The sequence below is a fragment of the Lingula anatina genome, chromosome 1 (assembly GCF_051362555.1).
Source record: "Lingula anatina isolate TDL-2025a chromosome 1, LinAna3.0, whole genome shotgun sequence".
Lineage (NCBI taxonomy): Eukaryota > Metazoa > Brachiopoda > Lingulata > Lingulida > Lingulidae > Lingula > Lingula anatina.
In genome coordinates this window covers 59595883-59622224 of record NC_141767.1, presented here as the reverse complement: position 1 = coordinate 59622224, position 26342 = coordinate 59595883, and the positions used below count along the sequence as shown (strand labels likewise).

The 26342-nt window shown below is 34.8% G+C and overlaps 4 protein-coding genes across 7 annotated transcripts in view; 2 read left to right on the top strand and 2 right to left on the bottom strand.

Annotated features, from left to right (window-relative positions):
• The window catches only part of LOC106179989 (replication protein A 70 kDa DNA-binding subunit), a 28795-nt gene extending 28364 nt beyond the window's left edge, over positions 1 to 431 (bottom strand). The window contains exon 1 of one of the 2 annotated variants that reach the window (XM_013563826.2): positions 257 to 431. In XM_013563826.2, the coding sequence (XP_013419280.2) occupies positions 257 to 292 (36 nt within the window). In that variant the 5' untranslated portion in view covers positions 293 to 431. The remainder of the gene's footprint in view (positions 1 to 256) is intronic. The other variant, XM_013563825.2, reaches the window with a different exon arrangement.
• A 173-nt stretch (positions 432 to 604) lies between these two features.
• Positions 605 to 12018, top strand: LOC106179966 (merlin). The gene is made up of 15 exons (XM_087002571.1): positions 605 to 779; positions 1977 to 2105; positions 2369 to 2575; positions 2889 to 3040; positions 3317 to 3392; positions 4024 to 4158; positions 4535 to 4609; positions 5841 to 5954; positions 6265 to 6387; positions 6660 to 6791; positions 6933 to 7018; positions 7253 to 7355; positions 7652 to 7821; positions 8012 to 8171; positions 8377 to 12018. Exons 1-15 carry the CDS (start codon positions 675 to 677, stop codon positions 8425 to 8427), a joined length of 1818 nt encoding a protein of 605 aa, XP_086858697.1. The 5' UTR covers positions 605 to 674; the 3' UTR covers positions 8428 to 12018.
• A 966-nt stretch (positions 12019 to 12984) lies between these two features.
• LOC106179988 (uncharacterized) lies at positions 12985 to 20842 on the bottom strand. Of its 3 annotated transcripts, XM_087002572.1 has the most exons (3): positions 20677 to 20789; positions 16186 to 16231; positions 12985 to 14834 (listed from the first exon to the last, which is right to left on the bottom strand). In XM_087002572.1, the coding sequence occupies exon 3, from the start codon at positions 14802 to 14804 to the stop codon at positions 13977 to 13979; it is 828 nt and encodes a 275-aa protein (XP_086858698.1). In that variant the 5' UTR covers positions 14805 to 14834; positions 16186 to 16231; positions 20677 to 20789; the 3' UTR covers positions 12985 to 13976. The 3 variants fall into 3 exon arrangements, with proteins under 3 accessions (XP_086858698.1, XP_013419278.2, XP_086858699.1); XM_013563824.3 differs by lacking the exon at positions 16186 to 16231 and having other exon boundaries at positions 20677 to 20842; XM_087002573.1 differs by lacking the exon at positions 16186 to 16231 and having other exon boundaries at positions 12985 to 14575; positions 20677 to 20807.
• LOC106179987 (ubiquitin-conjugating enzyme E2 L3) lies at positions 20821 to 24952 on the top strand. Its single transcript, XM_013563823.2, has 4 exons — positions 20821 to 20931; positions 21982 to 22077; positions 22485 to 22671; positions 23096 to 24952. The coding sequence occupies exons 1-4, from the start codon at positions 20905 to 20907 to the stop codon at positions 23251 to 23253; spliced, it is 468 nt and encodes a 155-aa protein (XP_013419277.1). The 5' UTR covers positions 20821 to 20904; the 3' UTR covers positions 23254 to 24952.
• Positions 24953 to 26342: the final 1390 nt, after the last annotated feature.

Here is a 26342-nt window from a genome sequence, read left to right as displayed (position 1 = left end):
TGGATTAGAAGGCATAAAACCTGAAATACAAAATATAAAAATCGCATTTAAGATTAAGAAGAACATCTCTAGCCCCTAAAATAATAGCTAAGTTAGTGTCAAAATGCTTCGATTGTTTTTTCTTGTTTAGACTTGCTACTTTCACTGTGTTGTAGACTTTAGAACTTCGTCGTTCGAGTCGCGGCTAAACTTCAATCTTTTTAAAAGTATCTCTGATAACAAGAGAAAAAAACCTGTTAAAAGCAATAACACCTACCCTTATAGCCCCGGCTGTAAGCATACTGACACTCATTTTGATTTGTGCCTTAAATAATCGTCAAAATGGTAATTGACAAAATATCCTTAATCAGCAATGTTTTCAGTCGCGCCAAATTTCGAGGTAAACAGATGCGCATGCTAAGAAGGTCAGCTGCGTAATTTCTCGCGGGATTATTGAAAATGATTGGTTCCTCAAATAGAACTTAGGTACGTCTTTTATCTTTAACAATAGAGCATTTGAACATAATAAAGCGCGTATATTATATTCAAGCTATTTAAAATATAGTATTCATGCCTCTATTTAATTCTACTTTGTTTAATGAAATTCATTGTGATATGAGCAATGTATAACATATCACGGAACCAGACTGATCTTTCACAGGCTCCATATTGAAAACAAATGAGTGAGGAGTGAGATGCCGATGGCAAACATGTCGAAGGGTGCGACTAGGGCAGGGGCTTCTAAGCTCTGCCCAGTTCGCATCACTACGATGGATGCCGAGCTAGAATTTAAAATAGAGGTAATTATTTCTTTTGAATGTGCTTTACATGATCAAGTCAGTAACGTCATGGCACCCATTTACACACACAGTGTAAACCTTGGACACTTCGTATAAAAATTCCCGTTGTTTTCCCAATGATTAATTTATTTGATGAAATTGACCGTACACCGCATGTACGAACCTTTTGTAAAACACGGAGACAATATAAGCTTTAACGTTTCATACATGGATCGTTGTGGAAACGAAAATTGATTGGCATGAAAATTGGGTGGTTGACCAGTCACATTCGAAAAAGACAGCTCAGTTTTCGGGTCAAACCGTCACTTACTCTTAACTAGGTTGCTTCCGACTGCGTCATGTCTTGTATTTCCCCTTATGATGTTAAATTGTTAAATTCAAATGTTTTATCTTTACCATAACCTTGGGATGCTTTTAACATGGAATAATTTAGGTCTTTGTTAGACATAGCAATTTGATTTTATGGTTTATACAATTGAATTAATTTGTAGTGCAATTCTATTAACACAAATATGTAAATTTACAATTTAATGCACATCACCTATTGCTCCTGATTGTTGTCTTCCTTGTTTTCTGTACTTAAGTCTAAAGTAATTATTTGTGTTATCCACTGCAGTAGGATATAGATATTGATGATTTGGTAAAGCCATTTTGCCCGCCCCATTTTGCCAAGTGATACATTTACCCTGAGTCAACAGATTTTCATGAAACTTGCCTCATTTATCAACAAAAAAACATGATCTTTTTGTTGTGAATGATAAATGTAGACGAGAAATAATGAGAAATAAAGATAAATAGTAATGAAAAGTGACATGATTGGCAATGGACTGCTGTTGTGCAATAGGCAATTCTGTTGATCATTAAGGTTCTTTTATGAACTCTAATATGATTTCTTATCATAAAGCAAAGAGAGACATGCTGATATAGGGACAGTCTTCATATATTCTTTGCGTGTTTTATTTATTTTACATGTATTCATTATTACAACTATCCACATAAACTGCTGCTTCAAAACTTACCTCTCCTTTTTATGCAATCTTTTACTAAAACAACTGATTTACATTTTGATTACTATGAAGTTAATTAACCATTGTCCTTCGTCTTACTCTTTATGGACAGACATGCATATTCAGCTTCAATTTGATGTTTTTATAGTAAGGTAAACATGTGAGGTGGTAATTTTTCTCTATTTTTCAGCCAAAGAGTACTGGCCAAGAACTATTTGATCTTGTGTGTAGAACAATCGGACTACGGGAGACATGGTACTTTGGACTCCAGTATGTTGACCCAAAAGGCTATGTAGCATGGCTTAAACATGAGAAAAAGGTATAATCACCATTTTCTAGTGCAAGTATTTTGAATACTTGGGGCGCATATGTTATGTCTTGTTAAATGTTTTTTGTTGACATAACCTACTTCAGTAAGTATATGTGTACTACATGTCTTTACTAACATAACAAAGATTCTTGTTATGTATAGATGAAATCCAGCTGTAATTTCTCTAAGCTTTTGGATATAGGTACATTTGTACAGAAAGTATGTTCTAATGATCTTTTTGTGCATGTTTTTCTACTTCTGTCAATATTCAGGTAGTTGAGCAAGATGTACCAAAGGAATGTCCTCTGTCCTTTACTTTCCTGGCCAAGTTTTACCCGGAAGATGTTTCAGAGGAGCTTATACAGGAAATCACTCAACATTTATTCTTCCTGCAAGTCAAGCAATCTATCTTGAATATGGATATTTATTGTCCTGCAGAAGCATCAGTTCTGCTGGCTTCATATGCTGTACAAGCAAAGGTAAAACATGTATAGAATATTTCGAATAAAGGCTTAACTATAGCGGTTTTTTAGAAAACAGCTCCCAACAAAGTTTTAATTACAGTGATATGTTCAGAAACTATTTTGATCTCTCAGACATAAAAAACATGATAAATGATAAACATAGTTTTTGTGTAAATAAAAATATTTAACATTGATCACCTCTCAGCAGTGAGGAAAAAAAAAGACCATTCACCAGTGACATTGCTGCCCTCTTTGAGATTATATTATTGATTATCTGGAGAAAATATACCAAAAAAATCACTCCTGGTCCTTCTTATTATTATTCTAGTATGGGGACTATGATGAAGCAACTTACCAGCCTGGCTTCTTGTCTAGTGAAGATCTGCTACCACAGAGAGTGATAGACCAGTATCAGATGACACCAGAGATGTGGGAGGAGAGGATTAAAGTTTGGTACTCAGACCACAGGGGGATGACAAGGTATGTGGATATTTTTATCCTAAGAATGTTCTTAACATTTCAAATCTTTTATTCTCTTTTATTGTTATGAAAGTAAAACAGTGTTTGTTTTCGTAGTGTTTGGCTGTTTTGTGCTTGGCATTAATGTTTAGCAGGCATTCTGTCATGCAGTCACAAAGGTCTATAGATCTACTTATTTATTATTATTATTATTATTATTATTATTATTATTACTGTAGAAATATGCTAGGAAACAAGAAACTTTTTTAAAAATTTGTTCATTTTCAATGATTGTAGGGATGAGGCTGAGATGGAATATCTGAAAATAGCACAGGATCTAGAAATGTATGGTGTGAATTATTTTCCCATTCAGGTATTGTGCATTGTTAATTCTTTTAGTGCATTTTAATAATATGTTATGTTGATATTTTTTATTTGTGTATTGTGGAGTGTTATTTGTCTTGATGTTCAAGTGAGACACCCAGTTGAATGCATATTAATATGAGATTCTTGTCATACGCATTGGGTGAAAGTTTAAGGATTATGTGTGATTTCATAAATTTGTCTTCATTTGGTCATTTTTTTTCATATGGTCTAAATGCTTTTAGAAATTGCAAGCTACATTTTCAGAATTTTGAGTTTTTACAACTTTTACTCATGGTCATAGGTAGTTAAAGGTAAAAATTTATAGGACACAGAGTGACTAATGAAAATGAATGAAATCGAGTTAGATTGAACTATGACAAAGATGGTAGTTACAGTCATAATTTTTATTTAGGGAATAAAATTGTTCACATTATTCTCATCCACATCCTGTAACATCTGCTCTGACAAACCAATTTGATTAACTAAACATTCAAGTCATCATTTTTGGGTATCATCAACAAAATTTTGTATTTGTAAATGAATCAACTTTGTAGTTTTTAAATAATTACCATTTATGTCCATTGGACTTTTATATATATATAAAACTTATTTAACTATGTTGACATTATCTTCTTCAGAACAAGAGAGATTCTGACCTGTGGCTTGGAGTGGACAGTCTTGGTCTTAATATCTATGAGAGTGAAAACAGACTAAATCCAAAGGTCACCTTTCCCTGGAGTGAGATAAAAAATATAGCATTTAAAGATAAAAAGGTTGGTTGCCTCGTATTATTACTAATTTGCGTTGTTTTTTATTTATTCATTTATATGAAGTGTTGCTGAATTAAAGAGGACTACTGTGTTTTGTTATGCATACTCTTCAAAAAGAGTGACTGTAAGTGTGCTTATTAGAAGTTGGTTCTCATCCTAGCAATAATGTAAAAAAATATTGACTGATCAAACAAATGATACTTAAAATACTATTCAAAACAAATGAATACTTGAAATACAAAGCAGTACATTAAAGAGGTGACAGTGTAATAGAGACCAATTCAAGAAAAAAATACAAGAAGTAAAGCATAATTTGCAGAGATCTCTTAATTTGCATCAGGGAATTTCACATATGATACCAGATTTCATTGTTTTTCAGTTTACAATAAAGCCAGTGGACAAAAAAGCACCAGATTTTGTCTTCTTTTCTCCCAAACTTAGAATGAACAAACTGGTAAGTGAATTGAGAGCTGGAAAACAGACTTTACGAAAGGCGTCGGACCGTCGGACATGCCTGGCAAATTTCGTCTCGGTCCGATAAAAAATCCTATATCGTCGGACCGTATGTCCGGCGAGTTTTCAAACTGACTGGGAATGTGTAAATATAAGGAATACATTGTTGTTTCTTTTCTGGACGATATATTTTACTACATTCGAAAAGAGAGACGGGGTGAAAATCTCGGGGAGTTCCCAGCTAATTATACATAATTTATTAACCTCAGTTTCACTCACAAATACTATTTTGTGACTGGCTGAGGTTGGGGGATTCCTGGATGATGTAATGTACAGTCTCGTTTTCGTTTTCGTAATACCCCTACACGACAAAATGGCTGCAACACCTGCTCGTGCTATTTGCGTTTTTACAGACTTGATCCTCTGTTTCTTCATTATCAGTCATACACAGTACTCATGGATAAGCCTTTTGTTTAGAAAATGACATTGTTGAACTTTAAACACTTCGTTGATGCAAAGCGTGGCAAAAAATAAAAACGAAGTGAGGAAGAGAAACGGAAGTTTACTAAAATTGGAAAGAAGGTAGGCCCTGGCGGACTTGTGATCTGTAGGAGAGGAAAAAAGCTTCAATTGGATGAAAGAGACTGCCTTATTGTGCTGTTTCAATATGCATATGTTTTTGCCAAAAACAAGGTGTGAAATCGTTATCTGATTAACAATAACAGACGTTTTTATGGACATACATTTGATATTACTAGCTACACATTCTTCATACTTGTATTGTTTTTAGTCCTTGTGTCATTCCACAGCGTCTTTTTCATTAAATAAAAAAACAACTTGTTATGCAAGTAATTTTTTGTCTATTTTTTTTTTTTGTTTTTCTTTCTTATTTTACTTTTTTACAAATAAATATATATCAAAAATTTAATATTTGAATTAATGTCAGTGATTTAAAACGTTAGAAAATACACATGAAAACATGAATAATGGTTCACATTTCTATATTTTACTTCGGTCTGACAGATTTTGTTTCGGTCTGACAGAATTTTCAAGCTTGTCAGACCGAATGTCTGACGGAATTTTTGGCCTTTCGTAAAGTCTGGGAAAAGTAACATGTTTTACTGTAAAAATGTAGAATTTGAAACCATGTGACCTGTCAGAATTTGTTATCATGTAGTAGGCTGTTAGGGTTTACTGGTATTTCAGATTTTGATTATGTTTGTGCTTTGTAGATCCTTGAACTGTGTGTTGGCAATCATGAGTTGTACATGAGGCGCAGGAAGCCAGATTCCATGGAACTACAGCAGATGAAAGCTCAGGCCAAAGATGAAAAACAGAGAAAACAGGTAAGTTTTTTTCCATGTCAGGTTGATCAATTGTTGATTTATAAACATCTTTTGCCTGGTGAATATAGTGATTATTGCATCCATTACTGTTGAACTAAACAACAGCATCTAGGTGGCTTTTTGACAGTGTGAATCTATTTTTGAATAGGTTGATTCATAAATCTCACACACCCTTCTTCTTTGCTGTTCAGTGTAATTTATATCAAGCTCTGAATGAAATAGTGTCAGGTTATGCAGCATATATTTCAAATAGATTATTACTGTGTAATGTTGATTGAGTGAATCCTGACAAAGTGTTTGTTTCCTGTAGCTGGAGCGTGCCAGGCTGGCCAGGGAGAAGCAGATGAGGGATGAACTGGTGAGGGATAAAGATGAGCTGGAGAGGAAGGTGCTGCATTTACAGGAGGAAGTGAGAATCGCCAAGGAAGCCTTGGTTAGTACAGCCACAATATGTTAGACATCTTTTCAGTCATCTGTTTTTGTCATTGTTTATTATTCAGTTTATCCTTCAGCAATAAGATGCTTTTATATTATTTATTCAATAGAAGTGTTGATATTTAGAAAAGATTTAGTACCAAAACTGTTTAAGTACTATTATTTTCAGATATTAAGGAGAATTGTTTATGTATTTAATTATATACATGTCTGGTTTGTGTAATTTGGACCAATGAAGTAAAGTGCAGAATGTGGATTTCTTGTTTGTAGATGAGGTCAGAGGAAACTGCTGAACTACTAGCAGAGAAAGCCAGAATTGCAGAAGAAGAAGCTATGTTACTCACACAAAAAGCTGCCGAGGCAGAAGCAGAGATACAAAGAATCAAAATAAGTGCAATAAAGGTGGGTGGGGTAATACTATTTTTGCATGTAATAGAAATGTAGGACTGAAGCTCCATGAATGTGTTCATATTTAATAAATCACTTTACTCACAGGCAATCTATGTAGTTAACTATCCCCACATTATTACTGTATTGTTACAGACTGAAGAAGAGAAAATGCTGATGGAGAGGCGAGCAAGAGAAGCTGAAATTATTGCTGCAAGAATAGTAGAGGATTCAGAAAGAAGGTAAAGTTTTCTTGATTGAAACCGAGAATTATATTAAACTATCTTATATTTTATTAGAAAAGTATATTTGAAAGCTGAATTTTCAAATAACTCAAGCAGTGGTTTATACTTCAGCTGACCAGATGTATGACAACTTATTGCTATCAAAAAAAATGTTCATAGTTGGGCTATTATGGTTAGATAATTGTTTGAAATTTATATTTTGTCAACTGTATGATTCCTTTTTACTTACAGGGTGAAAGAAGCCGAACAAATGAAAGAAGAGCTCATAAGAGCCAAGTTTGCTGAGAAACTGGCAAAAGATAAATTGTGTGAAATGACAAAGAGTCCTTACTCTGTAAGATATTAGAATTATTACTGGTATTTTCTGTCTGATTATGGTCAGTGAAAGAACTCGTAGCTCTTGAAGGGTGTCAAATGCTTCATATGTTTAATATTTAAATCTCAAACGCTATTTCTACTACCGTACTAACTTATACAGTTACTATAGGACCAGGTATTCCCGTCTTCTAGTTATATTAATCTAAATATATGTTTAATGTTTATCTTTAAAAAAAAATGATAAACTATATATTGTGTATAGCCTAAACATGGATGATACATAAAGGTCTAACAAAGTGTATTCTTTCTTAGGCCTTGTACCACTATGATCCTGTGGCCCCTGAGTTAAGTGACCTTAGTGTGGACACCTTGGACATCAGTAGGAATGATCGAGTGTCATTAACAGATGGAGATGAGTGCGATGTTGATCTTATATCATCCCAGGACATGAACCAGCTGTCTTTGGAACTAGAGAAGGAGAGGTAGTAATATACACAGAGAATAGAAAAAAAGAGAAAAATTGTGTTTTACTAAAATTTGCTGTAAAATTCAAGTGATTTTGAAGTTTACAAAGTTTGTACAAGTGAAACTTGGTTGTTTCAATTTATTGCAGAAAGACAAGTAAATTATATTGATGCAGATGTCTGAATTATTTCTGTATTTAAATTATAGAGTTGAATACATGGAAAAAAGCAAGCACTTGCAAGAGCAGTTAAAAGATCTCAAAACTGAAATTGAAGTGCTGAAGGTTGAAGAAAAACAGACGTTGATGGACAGAATTCATGATGAAAATGCTGAAATGGGGGAAACAAAGTATTCTACGATGAACAAGGTATATAGAGTACATTTTTGTGATACAAGTGATAGTACTTCTAAATTAACATGGCTTTATTGAATGGGTTTTGATACTAGAATTCTTTGACAAGATAGAAAGGTTATTATTTGAGTCTTCAGATATTTTGCTTTGTTGATTTTGTTGAAACTGTAACTCTGCCTTTCAACAAATCTTTTATTTGTCTTTTTCTTTTTTGTTCCAGATTCGTTCAGGAACCACCAAAGCCAGAGTTGCATATTTTGAAGAATTATAGGACTCGGCGTATTCTTGCTGCAATGCCTGAAAATACTCTGTCCAGCAGAAACTACTGAATGGATTTTCATAAAGATCCCATGTATTCCCCCATGATCTTTGTGAGGTTCTTCCATTTGTTGTGAAAACATGCTCTAATTTCTGATTATAGTGTTCTCAAGTTCTTAAAACTAGCTTCTCACTCAGTCAGTGAACAATACTAATAATACATTGATGGCATTTTTTTTTTTTTACAGAAGTGGCCCCTCACTGAAATGGTTTTTAAAAATGCCATCATATCTTCCAATGTGCCTATGCAACAAACAGTATTTTAAAACTAATTGGTTATATTATGTCACCTTATGCAAATAAGACTTGACGTCAATGATTTATCTTAAGGATTAAGGATAGAAGGATGTGCCAAACCTCTTCTGCAATATTGTAATACTTTGGATTTAATTTGCCAAAAAAGGTTTTAGATATATAATATTTGTTCATCTGTAGAAGTCTTGTGTATGTTGGCAATAGCAGGGGGAGGCAAGGCAACTTAGGGTGTGAATGAGTTGATGACCTCTGATCTGCACATTCATTACATTTAACTGCATAGTTTCTGTGTGTTTTGTTCATGTGTTTGTGTGAGCAGATTTGTTGTCCTGCCCTGATCAAACTTCTTCAGGGTAACCTGGATATTCTTTTAATTATAAGCATTGAACCATATCAAACTGGATATAGGGTTTCTTGCCAATCCTGTAAAATATCATTTTCCATTCAAGCACTATAAAGATTATGGGCGTTTATTAGTATTATGAGGAAGAGGGGGCAGTTGAGGAATATTTTTCCTTACAGTGTTGCATTTTGTGAAAACCAGCTAATCCTGATAAAAGTAATTAAAACAATTAAATATTTGTCACTTATGGCAGTTTTCAGTAGATCTGAAGAATATAGCAAGCAAAACATTGGAACAAGTTCAAGATCAGAATGACATTCTACCAGTATGCTCACATTTTGCACATACGTAGGTCATGTAATTGCATTGAAATAGCCATAGATATTATCAGATTTGAAAAAGAGCAGATGTGTATGTTTTGTTAAACAACAAGACAAAACTAATGAATATTTTTATATGGAGCAGTGCAAATCTCATTCATTTATTTTAAAAAGTTGTCTGTGGATAAAGGGTGACATCTGTCACATTTCCACTTGTATTCCGCAGTAAAGGTGCTATTTTAGTAAGCAATGTATGTCATTATTAGTACCACCAGCGTATACGCTGGCGGTACTCATGGTTTTAGTCCCGACCCGTCTCGTACAGCTCTGCCGGCTCCTGCGGCTCCGCAGTCGGGCGCCGGAAACAAGTCACCGTTACCGCTTCTCCTCCTAGACCGCCAGGACCTGTGTCCCCATCTCTTGGATTTAGGTCACATATAATCTCAACTTGAACACCCTGTTTTTTTATCTCTGTCGGTGCATTGGCCTGGGCGTGACACTTGTTGAAACGCACCCTTGTCAAAATTTTTGAAAATTCAAGGCTAAATATCTCCCAAACCAAAGGAATTATGGGAAAAATTACTATAGAAGTCTGACCGAAACTCATATGTGGAGATTCCAAATATGCCCTTGGATTTGACTTTTGACCTTTTTTTCAAGGTCAAACAAGCCAAAATTTTCTAAAAAATGGGAATTTTCTGCAAAAAAATATTTGTTTGTGCTATTTTTTGGAAACTACACAGATCTAAGCTCTCCTGTTACAGTGAGGGGTTACAATTGGGGACTCCTTTCATCTTTGGGAGTTTGGGGTCAATCGGTGCATTTTCACGGGAGAAGCAGCCATTAGATCCCGAAACTGAAAACTTGTTTTTATTCTGGAATGGTAAATGCCAGAAACCTTTTGTTCATCGCATTTTGTAGAACTTGTCAAGTGCAATACTGGAGGTGGTGTCCATTTTTTTGTTTTCGATATGGTTTAGGCATTGCGCTATATCAAAAATTACAACATTGCAATATTCAGTGGGGAAAATGATAAATATTCCAAAATTAGCAGAGATATGCCCATAGTTACTATTGAACTTGAGTAAGAAGTCATATACTGGTAATCTAACTGTGACCTTGAAATTGACCTTTGACCTACATTTCATGATGAACTGCACTTTGAAGTTTTCTGATCTTTATATCTCCAAAACTGGCAAAGATACGCCCATAGTTACTATTGAACTTGAATAGGAAGTTATATACTGTTAATCTAACTGTGACCTTTAAATTGACATTTGACCTACTTTTCACCATGAACTGAACTTTGCAAATTTTCCAGCCCTTATATCTCCAAAGCTGGCAGAGATACACCCATAGTTACTGTTAAACATGAATAGGAAGTCATATACTGGCATTCTTATTGTGACCTTGAAATTGACCTTTGACCTACTTTTCAACATGAACTGAACTTTGCAAATTTTCTATCCCTTATATCTCGAAAACTGGCAGAGATAGGTCCAAAGTTACTATTGAACTTGAATAGAAAGTCATAAACTGGCAATCTTACTGTGACCTTGAAATTGACCTTTGACCTACTATTTATGTTGAACTGCACTTTGCATGTTTCCTGGCCTTCATATCTCCAACATTGGTAAAGAAATGCCCATAGCTACTATTGAACCTTTATAGGAAGTCATATACTGTGGCCTTGAAATTGACCTTTGACCTACCTTTTTACCACAAACTGAACTCTGCATATTTTCGTGCCCTTCATATCTTCAAAACTAGCAGAGATCTGCTCAGTGTTGTCCCTAGGTTTTCTCTTTTGTCAGCATACCGGTATATGCAATACTGATAATGCATTTCAAGGAAAACCAATAGGCCTATTGTCTAGAAAATCACAGGAGTGATCAGTGTTTGGAAAATATAGGTCAATTTGAACATCTCCTTGATTGGACCATTTTAACTGTTATGTTTTTTTGATTTTTTTTTTTTTTTTTTTTTTTTTTTGGTGCATATTTTGAGAACTCTTGTTTATTGCATTTTATAGAGCTTGTCAAGCACAAGACTGGTGGTGGTGTCCAATTTTTTTTTATTATTTTTTTGGGGGGGGTGTCCTTACGAATGTGCTTACTCCAGCTGGTGGTACAATATCCAGAGGCGGTATCGCCTCTCTGATCCTCTAGTTTCAATCTTAAATCACTTGACTTGTACAGTGTTAATTTTAATATTTGATTTCAGTTTTTTTTATTTTTCATCATTGCAAGTGCTTGTGTTCTTCAAATGTTCACAGTTTCATTATTCACACAGATGAAAATAAGCTTCAGGCTTCTTGTGCCCAAGCATGGTAGTGAAGTAAAAACCTATACCCCTGCAGTGTGTATGGCTCACCTTAGAGAATTCCATTTCATGACATGTGCAATGTGTATTATTACACATAAGGACAGAACTGTTGGACTTGAAAACAAGATGGGTTTTCTAGTTTATCAAGTAATATCACAAATTTGTAATTTTAAACAATGCATATACAAAGAAAAATTGGACAATGATTAAAAGAGAAGTTGTTTCAGTTCAATATATTTTAGTAAATTTTGTCATAAAACCTAATCTTGTATTTTACTTAATAAAAGCTAATCATTATTTATGGTTGATGTGGAGTTTGCATGCCTTAAACATGTATCAATCTTTTTACTTTAAAAAAAAAAGCAGCAACTTTCAGTAATGCTGAATTCAAGTAGCATAAAAAATGCTGCCAAGCTCACGTGCCCCTCATTTTAGAGCAAGTCGGACAGCTCACCAAATTGGGGCATAAATAAGATCAGCAGCCATTTTGTTGCAACATGTTGTGACTCCATACACATTATTTCTATGTACTATTTATAAAAAGACAAAATTGACGATGTATTTCCAGGTTTGGGAATTCAACCCCCTTTAATCTTTGATTCTCCTTTCCAGACATTTGCCAAAACTCTGTAACAATCTCGGTAAATTGAAAAGTTCTCGTTATTCCATGCTTTACTGTGGGTTTTTCAAATCTTTCTATCACTGAACACTAACTTCTTGGTTGACAAGTTGTCGTGTCCGACATAAAGATCAAAAAGATATCTTGTGAGGTCATGTGATGTAATGCGTTGTGGTCCAATAGTTATTGAGTAATGTGGCAGCCTCTTTGTATAACGCCAAGGTAAAGAAATCAATTATACAATTACAAGTAATTAAAGTTTGAGTGCATAGACCATAGATAAGAAATAAGTATATAAGTGATCAGAATTGATATTATGGGGGAGGAAGAGAAGAGAAGGAGAGATGGCGCAGACTAATTTTCAACAAGCTAGGAGTTAGAGACTTCACTTGAAATGTTGATACCGAGCCTCGACATACAAATCGTTTAATTGGTCATTATGTGGACTTGGGTTTGCTTTCCGCGACCTTACGTTCATCTGACTAAAACTGCAGAGTCTGTAGATTGCGTTATCTGCTAAGAAAGTTGAAAGCCCACACTTGAATTAAGCAAACAAAATTATTTAAGTTTAGGACATTCATTCTATACATATGAAAAGGTTCATTACAAGGTGGTGAGGTTTGTCAGGAGGTGATAAACTAGATTATGTTTGTGACATTAATTCATTTATTTCTTAAAAATGATCAAAAAGTATTATTTGTCGTCAGACATGTATAACAAGGATTGGTTTATGTACTTATCAAAATGTGGTTGAAATTTTACACTTCATTCATTAAAGTGTCTGTTATTTGCACACTGTAATATCTAAGACAATGGTTACATGATGAAATGTTATAACTTAAATCCTCCCCAAAGGTAATGGTACAAATTTACTGAAACGCTAGCTTCTTCTGCTCATAATACTCATATCATGGAAATAACTTAATTAGGCTAAGTCTTATCTTTTCCAACACAACCACAGCCTTCAAAGATGAAAAAAGCTAGAACACCAAATTCTGTGACCTTCATATAGACAATGTGATATTGATTTTTAAAGAAATATTTAACAGTGAAAGACCAACATATCCTTTCCATTTTATCGTATAACACATAAAGACATAATGAGTTACACTCATGGATCACATGTTCACTTTAAACAGCACCATCTACTGATAATCCAAATATAAATTCCACAGGAACAGCCTTCTTTTTTTATAACTTGTAAAATAAACTATATAATCTTGGTGCTAAGCATAACTGTCTACTGGCATTGCTGGAAAAAGTCTGATCATTCCGGTCTTAGAGTGCATTCACATAGATTTTTAGATCGATCTATCCCCGTGGGGAGTCTCACTAGATTGTTGTCAGCCTGACCGGCTTAAATGTCTGTCCCACCTACTAAAAGACGTAAGGGGGTAATTAACTGTTGTGCGCGCTCGGCTCTTGGAACCTGACAGCAATTTAGCATGAACCCCCAAGGAGTTAGGTCGATCCGGATAGATCGATCTAAATCTATGGGAACCCAGTCTTAGCACATTAAAATTAGAGTTCAATCTTTCGCAAGAAATTTAAATCTACAAACCATCATAAGACAGAGGTACCATCACAAAGAAGTTAGTTGCATCCTTGTGCAAAGATGAAAAAGGAGAATACTAGCTAGGTTAACGAGCAGAGTCTTTGGGGGCTCTGTACACTGTCTGTGCATCAACAGAGACGTAATGCCTCGTACCTGGAGAGTGTATGAAGACCCCAGTCAGTTTCTTCCCATACACACAACCTGTATCTAGTCCAACTGCAAATGGATGTTCCTGTAGTCCACGCTTCGCATCATGGCCATAATAAATACAGTTAGGTCCTTTCCACAAAGATCCCCATGCCACCCCATCTTTTTCATATTTTGATATTTCAAACTGGTTATTATTAAGACTTATAATATTCCTCATAGTTGTCATGTGTATGGGCTGTTGCTTTGCCAAGGGTATCCCAGGAACAATCCCAGCATGGACGACCAAGGATTTCAAACTGGGAATTGAGATTGTATATGGAAGTTCTGATAAATAATCAATATCATTCTCAGTTAAATCTGTGACCCATTTGTACTTGTTAGTCAAAGTATAAGAAGGATCCTTATTTCTGCTGTATTCCAGAATCACTTTCTCATCATGATTTCCCCTCACTGCATATAACTGATATTTTTCAGTATTTTCTCTTATGAACTGCAACACATCTGTACTTTTGGGTCCCTTATTGACCAAATCACCTGCAAAAATCACAACAGCATCATCCTTTAAGACATCTGCCTTCATAAGTAGAGCTTGTAACTCGTCATAGCAACCATGAATGTCTCCAACCACGAATACTCTTCGATTTTGAACAATGTTGTTGTCTAGCACCTGATGGAGTACCTTTGGAAGTGGTGTATCAAACTCGGTGGTGTGAGTAATGGGATTCCAAAACAGTGACGTCATCTTGGACAACAAGGCACCCATGATCACCAGCACACAGAGAGGTAAAATTACCTGGAGATAATTATATGAGTTCATGAGATATCCATTGAAAATAAAAAAAAATCTTGAAAAGAATATAAAATTTACACAATTTTACTTTTCTTTTCAATTGGTGGAAAATGTGAATAGGGTACTCTGTGGGAAAGGTTTGAAAACATAACAATTCTTTTCAATGGAATGATTTCAGCTCTGTTCTTTGTTCATACTGGTAACTTCCTAAAAAAGATTTCTTCTGAGCAAGGATTTTACTGACCATATAGTGTACACACTATTTAGCAATCAAACCACAGCTAGCGAGTAGAACAAAAGACTTGGTCGTGCTGTATTCGACATACAAGCACGTCATGTACGCGTGCATTCCACGGACTGTTGCACTCACTAGTGTAGAGCCAATCAGAGGCCGTGGTTTTAGCCAGATACTGTACAACACTCGTTGCCGAGCTATACGTTAAAATTACTCGTGTATTGTCGAGCCCCATACTTCACGTATAGCTCAGCGACTCATATTGTATCTATCACTTACTCAATAGTCTGTCCAAATTGTGCCTTAAACATACATTAGCAATATGCCTATATACACAATATGATACATCAACCATAAATTAAAACACACATGAAAAAATCAATAAAACAATACCCAAAAACACATGCCATATTTCATAAAAATGGGGCTGTTGCTTTTTTGAATGATATATATACTAGTACAATATTGTGTACATTTAGTATTCTTACTAATGGAAATCATCCGAGATGGTCTAAACAAGGCTGTCAACATTGCTTGATGTCATACATGGAAGAGACTATAGAGATAGATGTGCAAGAATCAGTATGAAGTACATGTAGGGCTTTTTTTTTTAGCCATAAAGGAACTCTAAGCCAGGAATGTTGTGTTAGAAAGTAATACAACTTAGATCTACATGTAACACGCAAAACATTTTGATCATGTACTGTTGTGCAAAAGAATATATTTTTAACGAACTTGAAGAAAACAAGCAGAAAAATATCCGTGGATAAAGTCTGTCAGCTTTTATCCATTGCCACACTACATGTCTCATTATTTTTGACCCCAGGTTTTCTCTCCTCCAAATCCTGAAAAATCTCACTTGATTTTACACTAATTGGATAGACTTATGGCTATCTCAGATGACTTCCATTTCATTTACTTATTTCAAAGCTGTTAACATAAAAACATAAGAACATTACAGCTGTATAGTTATCAATTTTCTAAAATGTGTAATATCCAGTTACTAGTATGGCTATCCTAGATGTGAAGAACATGTAAAACATAATACCAGTTAAGTTCAAATAAGATTTTGCTAATGTGTACTAGTATCAAATAACCATTGTCCAATACTACTTTCACCTTAAAATACTTCGCCACACGGTCCACCAGCCAAAGATGCAATATTCTAAAATGGAAAACAGATTTTTTTCTGATGCTGTCTTGTCTATTAAATCCAGTTTGCTGTGAGTCTATTATCACACTGCCCAAATTCTTTTATTCAAAGCACAGTGTCAGCTCTGTCTTGGATGTGAGGTCACTGAGGCAGAGTATGTACAGATAAAACCAACACATCAATTACTGTTACTCAAGAGGCAAGCCATGTAGGAATACCAGGCAATGGCATAGGGGCATTAAAAGACATAATATGCTGTTGAGTCAGGCCTATAAATATAGAAATGCAATTTGCTACTTCAACAAACATTTCTATTATACATATCATTCAATACTGACTGCTCTTTTTTTCACAAATTTGCAAAAATTGCAAAATGTTATCGTTCAGTTAAATCTTGCTTCTTTATTTATTTCAAAGATGATTATACAACTTTAAGGTTGAGTGATGGAGCGTCACAGTATTAAGAAGAGGTCAGCTATTGAATGCGCGTACCAGTCACATATTCTATGTGCACATGCACTATGGTTTATTGCATGAACTCTGCATTTTCAAGGGTTGAGGTTAAAGATGGACATATTTGATAAAGTTGCAAAAGCATTACCATTCATAAATTGAAAATATATCATAAACAAAACAATTCACTTTTTCACCATTGATTATAATAATAAAGATATTCCAAGTACTTTCAGAATTTTTAAATACCTTGTATTAGAAAACTAAAATAACATTGCACTTGTTTTTAACTACTTGAACAACCTCCATGTACCTTTAAGAACAACTTGGGCTGAAAAAAATTTAAAGTGAAAACACTGCTCCTTGAATGAAAATTGCTAGTTATGCGCTGGTCTTAACATCACATACGGGTTGTCAAATACATCGTCTACAGAATAAATCTCAATTGAGTTTGATCCAATTTGAGCAACCTTGCTACAGCTAGCTTGCAGTCAACATTTTGGCACATCTTCCACTCCAAATACCAAAGTTTAAAGTTAAAACTTTGCAAGATTGCATTTAGCAAATCAGAGCTATTTGGCACAACAGAGTTTGCTTTGGAGTAATATTTTAACAATCTTAAAACAGGTTGTGGGTATGCAAAACCAACTAGGAAAGAATTCCCTGTCTGAAACTGTGAGGCTGGGTCTACAATATGGAACACTCTATGTAAGATCAACATAGAACACTCTGCTCAGAAACAATATATATATACAAATGCATAATTGCATTAGATGTGAATTAGGGCGCAATCAGACCTCACATACTTAAAATAAGTAGGAGAAGAGTTAACACATACAGTACTACTCAGTACTAACTGATAAAAATCCTTATAGCATTCATTTAGTACTGAACAATAAAAACATCAATATATAATAAAAATGATAACTAAATGGTGTAGCCAGTGCATATCTCCATCTATGACAATGCCTAGGTCTTATATCTAAATTGTTTCAAATTATCTTCATAAAAACAGCATAAAAAGTATTGGTGAAAAAATGCTTCAACATCATGTAAAAAAGGATCATTTCACCCCCCTCCTACCCCCCAGAGGCACCCCCCCCCCCCCAAGCACATAAATTATGACTGGCCCATCCACATCCTTGATAATAAGTCTATCAATCCCAGACAATTTTTAACTTTGTAACTCTAATGACCTAGGAGGAGATACCTGAAGTTACAATTTAGAATATTAAAATCATCCACCCCCAAGGACAGCCCTACCCAAAAGCACACAAAAAATTCATAAGTGCCCATGCGCATCCCTGATGATAGGTTAATCATTACCCTAAGTTTCAACTTCCTTACTCTTATGGTCTTGGAGGAGATAGCAGAAATTACTAGTACAATGTGTAAAATAATAAGGGGTACGTACAGATAAAATTTAGTCCCAAAATATTACACGTCCCTATACTCCCGTTACCGATAGATACATAAAAGAAAAACTGAAAAAACGTCTTTTTAGATTTAAATACCGATAGATCCCATTTTTTACTGCTGTCCTATATATTTGCGTTCCTATAGATACGATGTCCTCATAAACCCACGTCCTTTAAATCCACATACCTATAGATCCACGTATTTTGAGATCCAAATACCGATAGATCCATTACAGGTATGCTTTTGCTCAAAATGGTTGGTATACTACTCAGTACATAAAATGCACTTCTTTAAAATGACAGTACACATATTAATCCTTTCAGCAATAAATTATTCTACTAGATCGTTTTCACACAATACTCAGTGAAAGAACATAAAAAGAACAAAAATGTGTTCTATATTTCACAACGCTTACTGTTCTAGCGTCAGAACACTGTTTAATGCGTTCTCAAAATGTAACATTCGAACACGTAAAAAGTGTTCTGAATTTACATGTAAATGCACGTGTTCTAAACAAAACAAAACAATAAAAGAACATAAAAATGTGTTCTATATTTCACAACACTCAGTGTTCTGGTGCCAGAACACTGTTTAAAGCGTTCTCAAAATGTAATATTTGCACACTTAAAATGTGTTCTGTTTCATGTTTACGACGCGTTCCCGAACTTTAGAGTGTGATAGACGTGTAGACGCGAACGTACATGTATGTCTTGTTTGAACACCTAATAAATATATAAATACATAAATAAATAAATAAATGATAAATATCAGGTTGTAATTAAGTCAGATCACTAAGTGGATCAGTATTCGCAGCCAGACTACTCAGTATCACTCGAAAGCCTCATACCTGTATCACAAGTTGTTATCGGCCTTTTAGCCGATTACAATGTCAGATAGATGGATCTAGCGGTACCTGGATCTAAAGATACATGGGTTTATAGGAATCTGTTGGTGGATCTATCGGAACGTAAATTTAACGAGACGTAAATCTATTGAGACATGTATGTATAGAGACGTATCTATCGGGACGAATATTTTATTGGGACGTTTATCTATATGGCGGACCCCATAATAAGAATCATCCAAGGGCACATGTATGATGTACACCTGTGATGATAGGCATGAACTTTCTCACTTTCATGGTCTAGAAGGAGAAAGAAGAAATTACAATACAAAAAGGATTTAGAATAATCAACCATGCCCTAGGAACAGCCTAACCCCCTATTGCACTAAAATTCCAAGGAGTCTATATAGATCTCATATGATAGGTCTCTCAATCACCTTTTAGTTTTAACTTCTTGGATCTTATGATCTAGGAGGAGTTAGCAGAAATATAAATACATAAAGGATTTAGAATAATCAACCACACCCCAGGAACAGCCCAACCCCCAGTTGTACTAAAATTCGGAAATGCCCATGAATATCCTTAATGATAGGTCTCTCAATACCCAAAGTGTGAAATTCTTCACTCTATATAATGGTCTAGGCTAAAATACCAAAAATTACAATGTGAAAAAAAATAGAATCAACCACCCCAGGGACAGCCCAAGCCCCAGGTGAACTACAATTCTGAAGAGCCCAATGGCCATGCACATCCCTGATGATAGCCTAGGTCTCTCAATATCAACTTCCTAACGCCAGAAACAGAAATTACTTACCCACTGATGCACAGATTCATGGATGTTGGGATAACATGATCCTAGTCTTTTGTCTCAAAAGTGTGGGGATAACAAAATAAAGCAAATTAAATGGAGGGTTTTTCAAAAAGACACATTTCCATTTAATATTATTCTCTTGTGATAACTTATTCACACTATTGTGCATATTTTGAGTGTCTGTGTCTGGTTACTACTGTTAAGTAATTAGAATGATTCACCTTGGGGACACTCTAGGCAGGGTCCTAAAATAATAGGAAATTTTACACTTTGATGCATTCTTCACTTATAAATTATTCTGAGCTATTTTTAGACCAGTATTCATTACATGTACATGTACTGGTATAAATTTTTGTGTACAAGCCCTGAATTTTGAATCTGTATATGTTTTCATTTTATATTCACACGAAAACGAACAAAATTTGTTCAGCAGACTACATGCGACCCCTAGACACATATACTGGTATTAAAGTATCCTTTTGAAATACTACTTAAAATAATTTATGCTTATGAAAGATAATAAATAATTGAAGAAAAAAAATTTACGCTATTGTCCCTTATTTCGTCCTTTTTAATCACATTTTAAATTTTTTCTACTAAAAATTGTCCCTTTGGCCTCCCGATAAAATTTACATAGTTAATATATTTAGTGCCTACACACGTACAGTTGTACAGTAAAATGTACTGTACAAGGAAAAATAATTGGTCTTTTTATTTAGTGTCCTGCGAAAGTATTGAATCGAAATAACTGGTGCATGTTCTCACTGAGAAACTGTTTCACTCTTCTTTTACAATAAATAAAGACATTACAGTATACTTAAACCATAGAATGAGACTATGACGTCGGACTGACATGACTAATAAGGTTTGGTAGGCCCCTCTCAACCTAATCATGACAATAATGCTGATGATCATGAAGCATACACTTACCTTTAATTGCAAAACAGCCATCTACCGTTGTCATCCATGATCAAACAAGTAAACACTAAAATGCGTGCATAAAACACTCAAACGTACTCGCACAATCATCTCGATCACTTATGATCAGTCGCAAATATCCAATGTCATGGTCATGTCATGTCATGGTCACAATGACACTTCCGGGTTCGTTTCGAATAGAGGGCGCTTGAAGGTTGTATCACGTGACTAAATTTCAAGATGGCAGCGACCAGGAGGTTGCAAAAGGTGATTTTATAATGCGTGTTTGAAGTGAATATGTAGAAATATTCTCTGGTAGAATAGTATTCAGATCAAGCTGTTAGATTAGTCTTTGTTCTTGATCTTTTCGAGAAAAGGTCGTGTTTGAGAAAAAGGCATTTTGTTGACAGTTGTTGCTATCGGTTTGTTTTTCACCCGTTGCCGGTCGATACCTCTTCCTTTCTTCTTTTCTATCACTTTATGTTGCAGAAAAACAATTCTGCCTGTTACTGGAATGTAGAATGTTTTTTTATTATCGATTTCCTCAACTTGGTTACTGATGAGTGAATGACATTTGATACTCGTAGACTTTGTCTCCAACAAAAATTATTGTAAATGGAGTAATTTTTAAAAATCGAAACAAAAATGTCGTCATATGTGATATTTTAATATGACATTTGGGAAAACCCAGTGTCATCAGCCGGACTTGTAAATATGTACGGCTTGACTGTTATTTGTAAACTAATATATCCATTAGCACATTCTAGAATTGAAATAAACATGTGACCATCTGCAGTATGAGCTTAAGATTTTTAGTACACCCCTTTTTTCACAATAAACATGTTTGTAAGTATAACCACTAACTTTATGGCAGTTTCAAGCATGTGCAGTGTCGTACTATTGGCAGATTTCTGCCTCTTTGGGAGCCAAAAATATAATTGGCCTGGGCATCCCCCTGGACCCCATAATATATTTTCCAACTTTTTCACTAAATGGCAGTCTCATCCCTGTGTTTACTCTCTCGTGAAAACACTAAAATACACTGCAAGAGACAGAAAACTCAGACTGCAGATGTGACAATGGAAGATGTCACACTTTCTGGGGTGAGGGGTAAACTGAGGGCATGTGCAATATTTTAAATTGATTAATTACCTTACACAAGTAATTATTCAGCCTCTTTAGAGTGGAACCGTGACTTAATAGAGTAATGTTGTGATATTACATATGTAAGCTATTATATGATAGAATAGTATTTGAGCCAGCTTTTACTATTTCTGATAGATTTATGCCTTATTATCTCTATCTTTATCTTCTTAGGAGCTGACAGACTTGCGCAAAGCAGGACTGTCATGTTTTAGAGATATCATTGTTGACGAGAAAAATATGTTACAATGGCAAGGACTAATCGTACCGGTATGTATGAAAAAGTATAAATTATATTATAAAGAAGCAGATATTATTTTGATATCAGCTGTTTCGTGCTTGCATATGTAGGATCATCCAGAACCGCTGTGAAAACTGGGCTGTGGTGGTCACCAGCATAGAAACTGATCCAGATGAATACAAAACAACACAAATCTTAAGATTACCGTACCCCTGGTTTGTCATTCCCAAGGCAATGGTGCACTCATGCCCCTTTTCTGTGTCTGTGACGTTTTCTCCATGTAGTACAATTGGGTTCATTGTTCATCTTCTATTTACAAGTTAAATAATTAGATATGTCCTATTTTCTTCAATTACAATATATTTCTGTTAACTCATATTACATAGCTCCAATGCAGGCAGTTTGACAATCAAAGAGGATTTTTAAAATTTTTCAGGAAAGTGTTCCATACGACAAAGGTGCATTCCGTATTACGATTGATTTTCCTGCAGAGTATCCTTTCAAACCTCCCAAAGTGACGTTTAAGACCAAAATCTACCATCCAAATATAGATGAAAAGGGGCAGGTATGCCTTCCTATAATAAGTGCAGAAAACTGGAAACCTGCCACAAAGACAGATCAAGGTCAGTATGAGAGGATGTTTGGTAATGTAATTGTAATTTGATATAAACAATGTGCTATTAATGTTAATTCTGGGTAATGATTGATTCAGATCTTTTTGTTTGTTCACTGCATAGTATTAACTCTTACAGTGTTACCAGGAGTCATCATATTATATGTACTCTGTTACGTGAACTCACTTGTTATGTTAATGATTTACAAATATGTGCTTTCTTCTAAAGATTAAAGAAATCAAATTAAAAATTAAATTTAAACATGTCATATACAGACTTCTTGAAGAACCTGTAATATTATGCTGTAAGCAGAATTTGGATCTATTCCCTTGTTTTCTCAGTCTTAATGGAAATAACTTAAATCTAAAATTGAGCAAACCCCATTGATATGTTATAGAAGAAATTGTGTATTATGATGTGTATATTTTTCCAGTTATTCAAGCCCTAGTGGCATTAGTAAATACCCCTGAACCAGAACATCCTCTTAGAGCTGATGTAGCAGAAGAATACACAAAAGACAAAAAGAAATTTTTAAAAAATGCAGAAGAATTTACAAGAAAGAACAGCGAGAAGAGACCTGTAGATAAATAGTGGACAGATATGTACCTGTGATTTGCTATCTAAGGATTATTTAACGTGGGGAGTTGTACTGTGTACTGAACTTTAATTTAATTCACAGATATGATTAAAAAAAGATGTTGGTCTGATCATAAAAGATGCTGGTCAAGCTTTGACCAACTTGCTTTTAGTGAGATTTATCAATACTTATGTTTTGTACTAGGGCCCAGCAGCATTTTCCTAAGTGGGTGCTAGACAGATGCAATATATATTAATCAAGTATTTATAGAAGTGGTAGTGTTTTGAAAAAATGATTTATAATTGGAAAATACACTAGATTGAGATCTTTCTTTTTCTCTTATTTTAAATTAAATTGCATCAGTAGGTGTAAGTGGAAGGGGAGTCTATAGAATTGTGAGGAGGACTCGGGGGTACATATTTATGTGCCATATAAAGATGGAAAAAAGATGTTGATGCAGGTACAGCTGATGCTTAATAAGGATAAAACAATGGAAACTATCGAAACTAATTTGCCCTCTATTTTATGATTTTAAAATATTTCATAATTTTGTTCACATGCAGAACATTTTGAGAGACGGATTATTTTCAGCTTACCGCACTGACTTAATAAGTTATACAGTTGTCACCCGTAACCAGTATGTTCAGCAAATTTAGAGAATGTCATTGAAAAATCCATTATCAAAAGAAAATATTAAGTAACTAAGACTGAGGTTTTTAGGAACACGTACAGTGGCATGAAGGTTTATGATGTAGTCTAATGTAAGATGTGCTAATGTATTTGCCAATTAATATGTTCTGAGATTGTAAAACAGTAACTTGAGTGGTATTCATTCTAATTAATGAACCATGGGAATGGTGATGGTATCTCTGACTGAGAAACAAGTTTTGTTGAAAAGAATTAAAACTGTTGATGTTTGGATGTAAGCACAAGCACAGAAATGCACATAGAAACTTGTATACACGTACATGTAAGTCTTTTACCACATTCAACTCGAGTACCCCCACATGATGGGCCATATCTGTTATGTTCATGATATTAAGCTTAGCACACTACTTATGAATTGATCTGCCTACTATTTTTATGTGTTAGAAAGCTAGTAGGGAGTAGCACTATGTAAGTAGTATGGCAAATACATTTTATATTCATGTTGTTTTTTAATGTTTGAAAATTTGCAGATTCAAGATGTCTATGCACAACCTCTTGTTGAAATATTTGCAGTTATAAGACTAGTCTAGGCATGATAAGCAAGCTACCAGAGCAGTTTACTCTCATTATTTTCATTTGTGTTGTGCAATCATTGTTATATACTTATTTGTTCACTTAAAACAAGGTACTGAAGAAAAAAAAATATTTCACTTTCTCCCCCCCCCCCTTCCTGCCCATAGTCAGTGTAATACTTGCATTAACAAAGTGATAAATGTGCGAGGGGTTTACATGTGATGCCCAAAACTAGTTATCTTTTACATCAACACCATGGCCAATGTTGTTTAACACAGAGATTCTCTGGTTTGCATTGGGGCATCAAACATACATATTTAAATTTTATTTCAAAATCGGTTCTCTTGAAACATTTTGACAATTAAGATGAAATTCGTTTAGAGAGGCCCTTAGTATAATGTAGCATTCAAAGCTTTGTTATTTGGTTTGATATGTAAATGCATGGTGTAGTAGTCTTTTCTTGTTTGAGTGAATAAAATTTAAGTTCTGCAATGTTAACATTTTGTCATAAATTAAGCAGCGTAGGACGCATTGCATTGGAGAATTTTTTGTTTGTTTAAGTCTCATTGAAATAAGCAACCACTATTTTGATTTGATTAGGCTGAAAGTGGGTCGCATGATGTGCATTGAAGTGTCGTCTTCATTTTATGATCATGCTTTATACCTGTGACAGCAAGGCAATTTTAGTCCTTTTATACAGAAAAGCAATTTCTCTACTTGCACTTGCATGTATGGCAGCTAGAGGGTTTGCATGCATGTACTTGAAAAAGTCAAAATAACGAGAACACCTACAGCAATTGTCGCCCCAGTAAACGCATAAAAGGATTTTGCAAGAAGCAGTAGGTACGAATATTCATTGTGGTATGAATCGTAAAACCACTTGTTCATTTAAAAGCCTTCACTATGTTAACGAATTGATCTAAAGACTTTACGAGATAAAATACATCGTATGTTCAAAAAAGGAATTTTAAACCTCAGATATGGTAAAGGTACAAAGAGAACCTGAACTTGCAGAAGCTTCGTTTCCTGTGGTTTTAATGTAAAGTTGAAATGTTCATTTATCCTAATGGCCTATTCTATAGCCGATGATAATTTATCTTTGTGTTTTTGTTTGTATTTATTCCTAATAATTTCAATGTATATATACTAGCCCAAAAAGAAGAAACGCAAGTTTTCGTATCGACCACAGTGCTTCAAAATGCCAAAATATGCACGTGTTTGTATGGTCACTGTATTTAATGACAGAACACAACCTCAGTCCTGCAGTAGAGTACTAATACAATTGAGTGATTCCAGGCAATATCGCTAGTTTTAAATATTCAGACAACTCACAAATTGGGACAAAAGTCTTGCATAATTCAGTTGTCCACTATCAATGCTAGTGGACACTTGTATCAGAAAACCTAGTTTAGAAGACTGAGATCCATGCTGACATCATTTCACGCTGTCAGATCTGGACAGTGGCCGTGCCTCTGGTCATTGTCGTCGGCACAGTGTTAAGGTTTTGGCGGTCATAAGTGACAATTTCCAGACAGAACTCGTGGTGATTGTGCCATTCATGCATCCACACCAAACGTCCGTTCCCATACGGCCAGGATAGCACAGGCGTACATACAGGAGGAGCAGCATCAAACTTTTCTTTAGACCAAACTTGTCTCCCATTGAAAATGAATGGGAAGAACTGGACGAACGACTTCATTACCACCAGCCACTGCCTACCAATGTCATAGAGCGAAGAGCTGCACTGGTTGAAAGATGGAGAAGGGTGACTCATAAAACCTTAGACAGAACAAAACAAGCTTTTCTTTTTTCGATCAGTATATAAATGAAAATTCACACTGTGTACTTTTAAGTGCACGGACGTGAATTTCAAAACGAATGC